General features: G+C 51.8%; 2 protein-coding genes across 2 annotated transcripts; both read right to left on the reverse strand.

Annotated features, from left to right (window-relative positions):
* Positions 1-3,828: 3,828 nt before the first annotated feature.
* Positions 3,829-5,100, reverse strand: N0V96_004632 (uncharacterized protein; the record flags this gene model as incomplete). The annotated part of the gene is made up of 2 exons (XM_065757172.1): positions 3,829-4,104; positions 4,495-5,100. 2 exons carry the CDS (start codon positions 5,098-5,100, stop codon positions 3,829-3,831), a joined length of 882 nt encoding a protein of 293 aa, XP_065614385.1.
* A 1,199-nt stretch (positions 5,101-6,299) lies between these two features.
* Positions 6,300-12,254, reverse strand: N0V96_004633 (uncharacterized protein; the record flags this gene model as incomplete). The annotated part of the gene is made up of 9 exons (XM_065757173.1): positions 6,300-6,818; positions 7,044-7,049; positions 7,117-7,756; positions 7,805-7,931; positions 8,001-8,006; positions 8,082-8,094; positions 8,145-9,809; positions 9,864-9,922; positions 9,986-12,254. 9 exons carry the CDS (start codon positions 12,252-12,254, stop codon positions 6,300-6,302), a joined length of 5,304 nt encoding a protein of 1,767 aa, XP_065614386.1.
* Positions 12,255-12,907: the final 653 nt, after the last annotated feature.

Here is a 12,907-nt window from a genome sequence, read left to right on the forward strand (position 1 = left end):
CGTTTCGGCGGTCATTGTGAATTTGTAATCTATCGTGCCCCGGATTTATCAGACACGTCTTTTTAGAACCCACATTAGAATCACTGATTGAACTCTTGATGAGCAAGGAAAACAAGGCATCCAAGCATCTTCAGTGACCCCGACATGCAAATGCGAGTTTCCTTCTTCCTGTGATACTGTGATATTGAAGGGCAGGACTAAGAGCTTGACGCTTACAACGGAATGGATTCAATAGCCCGCAGAATTGCCAGCTGAGCTATCAGGCACATAAAAGGTTGCGAATGGTAGTAAGTAAAAACTGCTGCAATTGATGAGAATTACTGTGTCCCACGACGACTTCGCGGGCCTGGAGATGAAAGAGTAAAGTTTGTGCCAGTCTCTGCAAAGCCAGGGGCGCTTCGATAAGCCCCTACCTTGACCAACGATTGGGTCGTGATTGGAATCACGCTCGTTAGTGGCAATTTCAATTGTTTGCTTCCTCTTTTGGCCTGCGGCGTTGGCGCCACCAACGACAAAAAAACGACAAGCCCAAGTCACGCGATTGGTGTTGGAAACATCAGCGGCCGAACGCCGGCCACGCCAAATTACTGATGGCTGTCCGACCCTCAAAACAACAGCCATTGACTTCATGAGAATGTGGTTCAATCCAATCAGGACGTAGCCAGCTCCGAGATCCCGTTAAAGTTTATTCAGATGCATCATGGACATTACCACGTTTTGTGACGCGTCCGACAGAGCTAGCAGGCGAGGTAGACTGCAGGGTGTAGGTAGCCAACACTACGCAGGAATACCGACGCCCGTATGTAGGTACTCGCCGCAAGTAAGAGACAGGGATGCTCGTCCTTTGTGTCGGATTCTCAGTTCTTTCCAGGTTGTGAGTGGACAAAACGATGGTTCTTTTCTTGGCAGACATAGTGAGGAAACCGGGGAAGGGCGGGCAGTCAAGCAATGCCGCGTTGGACGGCAGAGATGTTTGCTCGATACTGGTGATACGTGCCAGCAGAACAGCTATTCAGCCGGTTTGAGGCTCGATAATCTGACATGGAACTGCGCAGTGGGATGCGAAAGGTGAAAGTAGGTGCAAGAGCTGTTTGCACTGAATTCTAATTTCTGCCTCCTCCACAACGTACCAACGGTATGAGATGGTGGTAGTAGTGTCGCCCTCAAGCCAAGCGATTCTTATACGATAGGTCCATGAAATGCCCCAGACGTGGCATAATGAGACGATTGGATCAGAAGATCCCAATGCACGACTGCCTAGGTTTAAGCTTGGTGAGAATGGAGGTTGGAATACGCTAAGCTCAGATGTACCAAGAGGCGCTGCGACTATCTTGATCTTCAACAACTACCGCAAATTGCTGATTGGAGGTGCATCTAGCTTTGTTACATTCGACATTAATTCTCCCTTCAATAGGAAGTCAATATATGACACAAAAGCTAGGAGTACATTCATGCCTCGACGCCTCACAGTATAGCAGAAGGAGAACAACAATGATAATGAAGACAAGGTTCAAGCGTGAGATATCTCTACCAAGTGACGAACTTGAGGCTAAGAAATGAAGAGTCGTGGGGATGAACTCAGCTAGGTACCTTACAAAGGTATCTGAGGATCGACTTGCATTGAGTAAAGTACATGTGCCTCCAGATATTCGTTGCTCTTGCCATAACTCTCTCATGTGTTTTGGGACAACCACCTCATGGCCACTCCCCAGCGGACAACGGAAGGTACGTTGGATTAAGATATCGATGATCGAAACTTCCCTTCCGTGCGCTTCTTTGATTACCTACACTCCTTTCTCCTTTCTTTCCGCTTCCTTCTGGTTCTTCTTCCACAACCTCCCGTCGTCAAGGCAAAACAGATCGGCATCATTCATCAACAGCTGCATGTCTTCACTACACGCATCTTTTTTGGCATTTCAGCAACTGGTTAACCCAAATAAGAGGCAACGAGCTTCAGGCATTACTTTCAGTGACTCGTTTCCCAAATTCTCAAGCGACGGTCCGAGTCCTGCAGGCCAGACAGCCACGGCTCCCGTCACGAACACCAGTGACCGACCTCGTCCACGATCCAACCAAGTCTTCGGGCGATTACAACATTGACCATGGACTTCATAACCACCATGACTGATCGTCTGCTTACTGCTGTTGGAGTGCCCCGCATTGTGTGAGTTCACTGCTTTTGGTCTTGCCGGCTCTTCGCACGTTACCGCCTCTCGCTAACACGTCTTGCGCACTCTAGTGACAGACCGCTGGACGGATGGCACATGAACCCCGAGAAGCCAGAAATCGGAATGATTCTCACATGTATGCCATCAATCGCTCTCTCTCCTTTCTCATTGCGGTCAGGTTGTGCTGAGACGACTCATTATCTAGACCCGCCGACTTACACGCAACCGCCGATTGACCACGTCCCCGAACACGTACTTGCTTTCAAGCCGTCGCTCTTCGACAGTGGAGGAGAAGTAAAGCTTGTGCCCCACGGAACTCAACGGAAGTGGCAACATCTCGGAGTCACTGCCCACAGACTCGATCCCGAAGATGCAACCAGACTTCAGCTTCGAACACTTTAGGAGAAATCCGAGAGTTCAGATGGCGAACTGCGAGACATTTGGGCATCTGAATACATGGTTCAGCTTGGTGATCCCGACGCCTGGACCAGTTACTTTGATCCTCTTGATCGCCAAGAGATCCTTCCCTGGGATAAATCAACAGCAAAGGTCATCAACGTCCTGGGACACCATGTTGGCCAGCATAACCGAGTCATCTTACGAATTCAATACGAAGGAGAGAACGATCGGAATGCCGGGAATGTGGACGAGGCGTGGATGAGAACCTATTATCCTCAACTCCTCCGTGAATACTGGCTTCGTTACCGATGGGCATCCTTCAAAGCCCGCTGGGCTGCCCGTCGGGCTGGGAAACATGTCCCGCGACCCGCTACCGATGAATGGTGGAAGCGGGCTCCGTCGAATGTCAAACACGGCAATCTCCAATACAGGAACCGGCTCAATCTCTTGAGCGTCCGACCAAGAAGGCTGCCCAGAATCAGGATTCGAGACCAGATTGCTGGACTATTCCGCCGGTGGGATGATGCAGACAGTAAGTTGAACACACGTGGCCCTCTGATGTCGCATCGTACTTGTCTACTGGTTGACTGCTAATGGATCCTGATCAGCGATCCCTCCTCGTTAGCCACCTGCAACACCAACCTGATACTTCTGCGAGCCATATATGGCCCCACGCTTGTTCTGCGTGTAAGCATGTCTGGATTCGATGTGCCAGCGACTGAGTTGTCGAGATGGAGAGGATGGATCCCATCAAGAATTCCAGAGGAAACACCATTATCCTCACAGCGATCACGGTGGGTGTTGTGTCACAGTCAAGTTGGTTTCGACATGGCTCGTTTGAAAGCTCGCATTAGCGACCTTTGTATTATCCTTTCAGTACATTCTGGGTATCGTAGCGCTTGCTTATTACATTGTCCTCTATTTCTTCACTCGACAGTGCCCCTAAAAGCATTGGCTGTGATCAGCTGGTATTGTGCAAATAAAATCAAACAAACCGATACTCCTGGCTCATAGTAATGGCTCCGGGAGAAAGCAGCGGCTTGCGGGCTATGGGTTGACCCAGCAACTTAGACTAGCCACCTCGTGTCATGCGGACGCTGCCTCCGTCGTGATTGACGTTAGCCCTGCTCCATCGTCCCCCACTCTGTCTACATGTAGCATTGATGCTGACAGCTGCTGAAGCCGGGCTGTTCGCGCGCGCGGCAAGCAACGATGGCGACCTGAGTTGCCTTCTTGTCTTCTTTTGTAGTCGAGATGCAGACTATTGGTTCTCCAAAACGTCAAAGATTCCTTCAAAGACTGGCGCTGGCGCGGGAGGCCGTGTCTCGCCCTTCAGACTCCGGCTCAACGAGTCCATGGACATGGTGGTGGCCATACCCCCGCCCGGGAAACCGAGCGAGACTGATCTCAGCTGTCTGGGTTCGAGCATACCCATTCCGATCTCGGCGGCCCCGGAAGCCGATCGCTCTGCACCGAGGGCAAGGTCTAGCCTTGAAGAGGACCTCCGCAGAGGCGAGCGACCATGCAAGTTGGGCGTCTGTGAGAATGATCTCGATGGTGGGGGAAAGAGGCGAGTGGCCAATGCTGGTGATGATGGCGAGGGTGAAGAAAAGGAAGGCCGGGAGATGGACGATGAAGTGGAGGAGGAGGAAGACCTGCGCGAGGAAGAGGATGCCTGCCGATTCGAGGACATGTACTCAATTTCGAGTAGGTGGAGAAGGTCAGTGACCGTGACACCATCAGGAAGGTTGAAATCTGGCCGAGGGATTCGGTGGTAAGCGGGTGGTCCCACTCGGGCTCCGTTGGTAGACGGCCGACGCTGTTGAGCTTGAGGCTGCGGTGGCGGCGGTAGTGTCGGTTGATGATGAAGATATGATGATGCTGACGGTGGTGGTGATGGAAGTGGTTGGCTGGCGGGCTGAGGTACCTCGATCTCCTCATACCGCGTGGGCCGCGTAACCGTTGCCGGTTCGGGCAGCCCGCTCATGATAACGGGGCCGCCGGCCGGTGAGGAGCAGCTGCTGACGGGACTTGAGAGCAATTCACCGTACCCTTTGGCGGGCCGGTGACTGTGAGCTGGTTCGGGGCCTTGGGAAAACGTGCTGCTGCGGAAGAGATAGTCATCTTTTGGGCTGTCCAAACTTGGCTGCTGCTGCTGCTGCTGCTGCTGCTGGCGCTGCCTATGCTTCAAGGACGGGGCCCTCTGAAAGGCCGTCTGCAGAGAGAGCCTTCCCCGCCGCGACTTTGATAGATTACGCAGAGGATCCCGAGCCGGCGAGTCGGGCGCGGGCGCGTGGAGGCCCGTCTCGGAGACAGCAAAGGGCTCAACGGGGGAGGAAGATGATTTCAGGGCCTCGAACGTCGAGACGGCCTGGGACACGGGAACGTTTTGGTGACCAGTGTGGTTCATCTCCTGGATGAGGTACTGGAGCTGGTTGTCGTCGAGGTCGGCGAGGACTTCGTACAAGGAGCCCAGGGAGGCGGAGGGCTTGTGTCGCCTGGCGTTGTGAGAGGGTTTCGCGACGGCGTCCATTGCGGCGACACTGTGATTGTTGTTGCCGCTGCCAGTCCGGGTATCGTGAGATTCCGTCATGGTACACAAGGTATGTACGGAAGGGGTGTGTACTGGTTGAATGTGGTGGACGGTAGGTAAGTGATTGGTGCGTATCAGAATCAGGCACTCTGGGTGGAATGACACTCTGAGACAGTGAGTCTCATTGCTGCTTCAGTGAAACACGACCCGAAGGGTGAATGAGTGTGGGTTGAGTTGCATGAACTTGCTGCAGCCTGCGGGCCACGCACACCAACGCGCGAACACGGGACGGGACTTCGGAAGGGAGGGAGTGAGGGAGGGATGGATGGGTGGATGGAGGGTCAGACCAGCTGCAACCTCAGGTTCAAAGGGGGAAAGATGGGGAAGAATTGATTACGAAAGTAATTATTACTCCGTACAAGGAAGCGCAACAAAAGCAGACAGAACGGCAACCGGGATGAGACGGGAAGAAGGATGAAACAAGTTGTGAACTGCAGAAAGAGAAATGGGCAATTTCAGATAAGCAAGGTCATGAAGTAAGGTAGGTACGGATACGCGTTCAAGATGTGTTCCGTAATTTAATCCCTTTTTCCTCCATAAATAGGATGGACGCGGGTCGCGGGTCGCGAGGGATGCAGCGCAGAGTGTGTGTGACAGGCTTATGCAAGGCAGCAAAGCAGCAGCAAAACTAAACGGTTCGTTCGGGTAGTCGTGGCGGCGGTCGTTTGACGTGACAGGGGTAAAAAGGGGCCAAATCTTAAAACTCTGGGCTTAGGTAATAATTCTGTCCATCATGTGATCAACGAGACCCAGTCAATCATCTCGACTTTGCCTATTTGGGATACGCTCGGGGCGTTGTCGTTAACGTCATTTCGGTTCGAGCTTATCGATAACCTGGTTCAACGATAAGGTGTTTGCAACCTACCTTGATGGAACCTAGGTAAGGGAGGCCGTTCTTGAGGTCATGATTGCTCGTAAGCTCTTCAGATTCATAGCAAATGAAGACCACGAGCTGCACATTCACTGAAGGGGAGATTGAATATCTAGCTATCTGAGCAATTGAACAAAGGGTATCTGACAAACAAAGGGCACTCCAGGCCGTAACCGAGCTACCTTATTCTCACACAAAACATGGCCCATCCCATTAGACTTCTCGAAACCCAACAACGGATCAGCCCAGATGTGACCAATAAGACAACTCAATCCTCCTCAACTTCACTTCCAATCTCCGAATCGTTGTACTCAATCTCGTCCTCGTGTGCATCGCTATCATCCTCTTCATTGGCACCCATGCCATCCACAGCAAACACGTCAATGTGATAATCGCCGTTGTCGACTTCGTCATCCCCTTTGCTTTGGATAGGAGCAAATAGCTTCTCTTGATTTTCGATGACGACTTGGCGGAAGAACGGGTGGTCATCCTGAAGAGTCTTGCCCTGCGCAATGAAACCCATTGGGGTCGACGTGAAGTCTTGACCGCGGCGGCGCGCAGCGAGCCACTCCTGCACGAAAGACAGGGGCCGCGCAGTAAGACCGTTAGGCGCCACATACACCTTGTGCTTTTCGCCGCTCTGTGTATCGGCAGAGTCGCTGTCTGACCCCTCCTGATCGAGATACTCTAATAGCGGCAGTGACTGATCGATGCCAAGGAACTCGCAGAGCTGGTCGTACTCGGCCCATTCAAAATACAGCCGACCTCCATAAATTCCAAGCTCAATCTTCAGTCAATCCGGAGCCTTCCAATCAAGAGGAAGGGAAGGGATACTGAAAAAGTTGAGGTCGCTGAAATGGAGCATCTTCCGTGTGACTGGTGCCGCGTAGGTAATCAGGTTTGTCGCGCAGTGAAAGGCTGGATCTTTGAGAATAGACAAGAGTATCTCCGCCTCCTCCGGTATAATAATCAAGGCCACTTCGGTCTTACGGCTCCATAAAATCCAGTTCACATTTCGCTGTCCGTTTGTCAGTAATGGCCCATGACAGTACAGAAATCCGTTTGTGAATTAGGTTGCGACTTACCAGAAAATTATCGCTCGTCAGGTCGAAGCTGAGCTTGACTGTTCGCTCAAATTCCGTAGTAACGTAGAGATTGGAACGCGAGGACCGGTCCGAGACCTTGAACATCTTGCCTATCGCAGTCTTGGACAAAGACTTGATGGCTGGGACAAAGGTATGGGCGCCAGCGGGTATTCTTCCTGTCTTGGCGAAGGACTCGACTTCTGGGTGCAGTCCAGGGAAAGACAAGGCTGTATAATGATGCGGCTTCTTGACTTGGCGAACTGTCTCAACCTCGAAGGCCACCTCGCGTTCTTGTTCAACTTCTTGGAGAGCGGATGCATGCACAGCCCGACCTGTGTCTTGGAATGCCTTGCGTCTCTTATTCAGTTCCTTAACAAAGGCCCTGATCTTCGTGTCTGGCCCAGCCTGGAATTCTCCAGTTCCCTTGATTTTTCGTTTCGGCTCGTAGAGCTTCTGAAGGCTGTGTTGCTCGTCTTGCTTGATCGTCCCAAGATAGGCCTCCCGCTGGTGCTTATCTTTGACAAAGTCCGGATTGTCAATAGCAGCCTGCATTCGGCGACAGAAGTCGATGCCCTGGGAATAGTAAAGTGGCTGTAACTGCTCAATTCCATCGCAAGTGTTGTCTAAGAGCCAGGAAATCCTGCAAATGGGTTAGCCACGTCATTGGACTAGGCCAATCATTACTTACACGTCGCGGGAATTCACAGTGGCCCCATGCGGTTTGCGGTGGAGATCAACAATGCTTTGGTACACTTCTGGGGGAGCGAAAAAGGTCACAGATTGAGTTGTGCCCAGTTGTCTCAATCGCATAGCAGCTGTTAATGTTCTTGTAAGTTCCATGTTCAGGAGAGGCATTGCGTTGAAGTAGTCCCGTTGCCACTCACCTTGAACTGTATGGTCTTTACTTTGATTCAGTCCTAGAGTCAATGCACCACGTGCTGATGGAGGGAACTTGAGGTCTGTACCTCTCGTATGAGCCTGTAACGTAATCAGCAAAGCCTCTCTAGAAGATGCAGCCTCTGAATTACCTCATCCAAGTATACCAAGCATTTGCTGAGGTCATCGGCGTATGGGGAGGCGAGGAGCGGCGTCTTTCTGCCACTTCGCTGGATGATCCATGGCTTGTTGCTCTGGTCAAAGAACAGAGCCGCGGCAGCTTTCTCGTCGACCATTAACCACTGCTTTGCCAGGGTCTCGTTGTCCATCTCTAGGATCTGGGCGCCAGCATCAATCAAAATTCTCATGCCACGACGATGAAGCTCTCTCAATAGATCGGGCTCGGATGCACGCGCCCCACGGGTTCCGATAACCCTGTGGCACTCTCGAGACCGGTCGTGCAATAGGTATGTGAGAACTTCTGCATTGGTGTGTGAAAGTCCAGGAAGGTCGTCTTGCATGATGGTGAGCGGAAGCATTGTACGATTATCGTTCGTGCCACTGAACCCGGTTGTCATGGCGGATGACGAAGCTGCAAGTCTCTGTCCTGTTGGCTTTGCTTGTGTTGACTGATCGGTTTCGTGAACTGAGAAGAGAGGGATATCCCAGCCATTTGACTGAAGCTTGACCTTGAACTGCTTCGCATGCTGAGGAAAAACGAAGTTGTTCATGAAGTAATCAATAGCTGTAATATTGTACCGTAGAGCTTTCCATATCTCACCAAGTTGCTGACCATCGTCAACATTGATCGAGTTCCAGGCTTTGAGGTGCTCAGGGAATCTTGCACTGCTTTGAGTCCACTTATCATATTCAGATGTTGGATCATCGGACTTGAGAAGATGCTCAAGGGATTGGGTCAGTTGGGCGATACTGATGCCGTCGTAGTAAAATGCCAGACATGTGAACAAGATGGCGACATCTGGGTGTCCCCACTCAGACTGCTCACTTGGGACGCCTTTGGCGTGGTAAGGCACCGCAATGGGGTCTCGTAGGGGATGTAGCCCATACTGAACGTTCCATCTCTTCTTCAGAGTCATCATCAAGATGCGGTTAACCAAGATACCCCGTAGTAGGTAAATGGTCTGCTTGACGCTGGGCCGGTCCGGGCATAGATGACGGATACGCTGAAGGGTTCCATCCCGGGGTCTTTCATTGAATAAAAACTCCCTGACAGCAAGTCGGTCGGCGCCGTCAAGGTTCTGCAACTGTAGGATCCCGGCATCACCTCGTAGCACATCTGAAGTAAGGAGCTTGACAAGAGCCTCCTCGACGTCCGTTCGTAAGAAGAAGAGCAATGGGAAGCCTCCCCCCGATCGTCGAATGACTTCGATCGAGTTCGGAAACTGGTGAGCGAGGGCGTACAGATGTCTGTCAACGAGTCGTAAGAGGTCTTGCGCCACTTGCCAACGATGAGGATGCCCATCGACAGTCATCTGTGAGCCGGAAGGATAGATGAGCTGCGTTCTGACAGCCAATGTGTAATCCGACTCGTCCAAAATGTCCCGGCATCGAGTGCGTAGCCACGACTGGACGTTGATCATTGGCCCAGCTTCCGGCATCCTGTTGTCCACCATCCGCTGCAGACCACTTAACATGAAAGACAGGTTGTGCGCCGGTTGGCATACCATGACCCCGGCTTGCTTCATTATAGTTCTATGCATCTTGTGGTATGCTCGAACGAGGTTTTCCTGTGTAGGGGTTCGACGAGAGAACGGAATGTGTCGGACTTGTCGATCGAGAAGACCGCCGAGTCGTGCCTGGAGGAGCTGGGCCGTTTGCAACAAAAGAGCTTTGGGGACAACTACTCTTACAAGGTTTTGGGTATTTGCCAGCGCAGCAGCCACCATAGGTATGATGCAAGATGTTTTGCCTGATCATCATTCGCCATCAGCATTATAAAAGAAGGCATATGAGCCGGTTTGGTACAACTAACCTTGCCCCATGTTCATCTGCAAAACAGAATTGCAACCGGAAGCCGGAGATATTGTAGCCAAGGCGACGTCAACCTGATCAGGTCGAATCATCAAGTTTGCTTCGATTTCGAGAAGTAACCAATCGGGATGCTCGGATGGCTGCCAGTTCAAGTGGCCCTTGTTTGCCATCTCGTCTGCGTATCTTCCAGCATCGCCACGCATAGTAGCATGGTTGATACGGAGATCTCGCTGAGCGTCTGTGATCGAGATGCCAAAGTCCAGCAATGCCTCGAACACTGAGTTACCGAACTGAACGGGCGTGGCTGTTGACCGGAGCTGTTCCAACAAGGTCACCGTAGTGATCGCAGGCCAAAGCTGACCGGCCTTGAGCCAATGCACGCATTCAGCAGAGAGATCCTCGTCGGGTTTCTCTAGAGCAAGAGCAATGGCCTTGTAGCGTCGTTGGGTCGAAAGAATCGACAAAGAAACTTCTCGGGAAACAAAATCTGGTGACGTATCATCTTTGGTGTGCTTAGAGGCATGCCTGGCGACAAAAGCGTCCAGACTCTTCTCCAGGTCCTCCGCATATCTCTGGCGGACCAGCGACTTCGAGTTGGCCAGGTTCGACACAATCTTCCTCAGTTCGGCATTGGCCCCGGTGGAAGGAAGCAGCGTCGTCTTCGCGGAAATCCAGCTCGGTGCTAGAACGTTGGTCCCAGAACTTCGCATTATTGAGGATGAGACCTTGATTGGTTGGCGAATGTGAGCCGGATGGCGGAAGGATTCGACAAGCCGGCCGGCCCTAGGGTCAGTGATCTTGACCTTGATAGCTTCTTTTAAGTTGGTCGTTCCACCGTTGTGAAGATTCGGAATTGTCTTTCTCAACAAGTCAGGCCTCAGCGAAGGGATCTCACCACCACGTAGCCGGTCTCCGAAGCTCTTCTCCGATGCAATGAAGCACGGTGCCTCGTAGTCTGTCTCAGTTCGGTGCTGATCCAGAATAGACTGAACAGTACTCAAGTGTGCACACAGGTCCCTGTTTTGGTAGAGGCGCTTCCATTCCACTCGGACCGCACCCAAAGCAGCTTCGATGTCGACCAGCAAAGGCTTGGGTATGTCTGCAACGCCCGGCTCGATGCAAGGCCACTGCGCAAGTAAGAACTTTGCCAAGAACATGCAATCATTGTCGGCCTTGAGATCCCAGGCTGCTTTCTCGTCTCTCATCCGTCGAAGCTGTTTGGCACTGGCAAAGCTTTTGGGTTCGTCGCTATCATTCTTGGGGGCTGGAGTTTTGAACGGTCCAATTGCTTGGATGAGGTTGTCTAGCTGAGGGACTTGACTGGGCTGGAAGTCCCGATATTCGACCCAAGCAGGTAGCTCGATAGCTTTCAGTTCCTCGTAAACTGCAAAAGCCGCTAGGGTCTTGACGAGGCTCAAGTCGGTTTTCGAGCCGTACGACATGGGTGCCAGCATGAACATCAACAAGAAGGGGATTTGTTGTTCCCGGCAAGACTTGACTAAGGAGGCCCAGTTTGCCGCAATGTCAATTCCTAGGCGGTCGTTCAATGAGTTCTTCTCGCAGCTTTTTTGAAAGCCACCGATCAGAATGTTTTGAGAAAGTTGCTGTGCTAGGCACTGCGTCGTCGTTGCCCTTTGTGGCCAAGTCCGGAGAAAGTTGACAATCTCCAGAACTTGCAAGTGACGCTGGTCAGAAGATGCCGGGGCATCGCGCGACAGGTACTTGCAGTCGAAGGCCTTTGGTATATCTGTGCTGTTATCGCAAGAGCGCTCATAGACCTGTCTGCGAAGCCTGGCCCGATCATGCAGGTGATGGTCGCCTGCGGGCGGCAGTACACCAAAATCGACATCAACGAGTGCAAAGGATTGGAGCTCTGCCGAAATCGACAAAATCTGTTCCACAACGGGCCTGAACATTTCATGCTGTATACCTTCGGTCAAGCTCACGTCCCAGCGATCTGTTTTCATGACTTTGAGATCAGTCGGATAATACTCATGCTGTGCAGTGAGCTGCGCGATCTTGAGTAGTACTCTGACCGGTCCACTGTGAAGGGGAGACCAGGGTTGACATATACCAGATTTTAGCCATTGTAATGCCTCTTCAGTGCCAGTCCGTTCAGTGAGAGGGTCCGGGAATGCCGAAGACGTATATGCGTGTAGCTGTGCTTTCATGTAGAGAAGCATGGGCTCGGGAGCTGACTCGATCCGTCCGAGATGTCTATTGATGACAAACTTGCCATACTCTCCCCTGGGGAGCACTCTCACAAGCATGCTGTCATCGTTTTGTTTTGCTTCCACTGGACCAATTGGTGTCAAGATGCTTCTCTGCTGGATGTCGCGTGGGTTCCGCAAAACTAGCTTGCTTTCGAGGCCGTACCATGTGCCTGCATCTTGATCTAAGTCAATCTCAGAGCCCAATTGAGGTGACTCAAGCAAGCGGCGGGCGTTTAAATAGAAAAGAAGTTGTAGCCGGCGTATTTCTACGCTCAAGTGTCCTGTGTTCGGCTGGAACACAAGGAGGTGCATCCGTTCTTCAAAGCCACTGAAAATGCGCGCGACGCGGGTGAACAAGTGACTATACGTGTCGACAAGCCGAGAGCTCTCGTTCGTGCAGCTGCGATTCTGAACATCGAGTATCCAGTAGTGGTGGCCAATCTTCCATTTGTCGGCATTGGGGATGATGAGTACTTTTCCACTGCGTAGGTCGCTTTTTTTGATTTGGGAATTAGCTGAAGTCCCAATTCACACAATGTTATCTCAAAACTCACAGCCAGTGAACGCAATCATTCAAGAGAGGGCCGGGTAGATCCCATGCGTCTCGCGGTTTGAATTTGCTTCTGTGTATAAATTGGAGGTACTGCTGTCCTTTAGTTGCCCGAATGACAATAGAACTGCCGTCGTAACCAATGTCGATGCGATATACA

This window comes from Colletotrichum fioriniae (assembly GCF_027942845.1).
Source record: "Colletotrichum fioriniae strain IMI 355084 chromosome Unknown scaffold_4, whole genome shotgun sequence".
Taxonomy (NCBI): Eukaryota; Fungi; Ascomycota; class Sordariomycetes; order Glomerellales; family Glomerellaceae; genus Colletotrichum; species Colletotrichum fioriniae.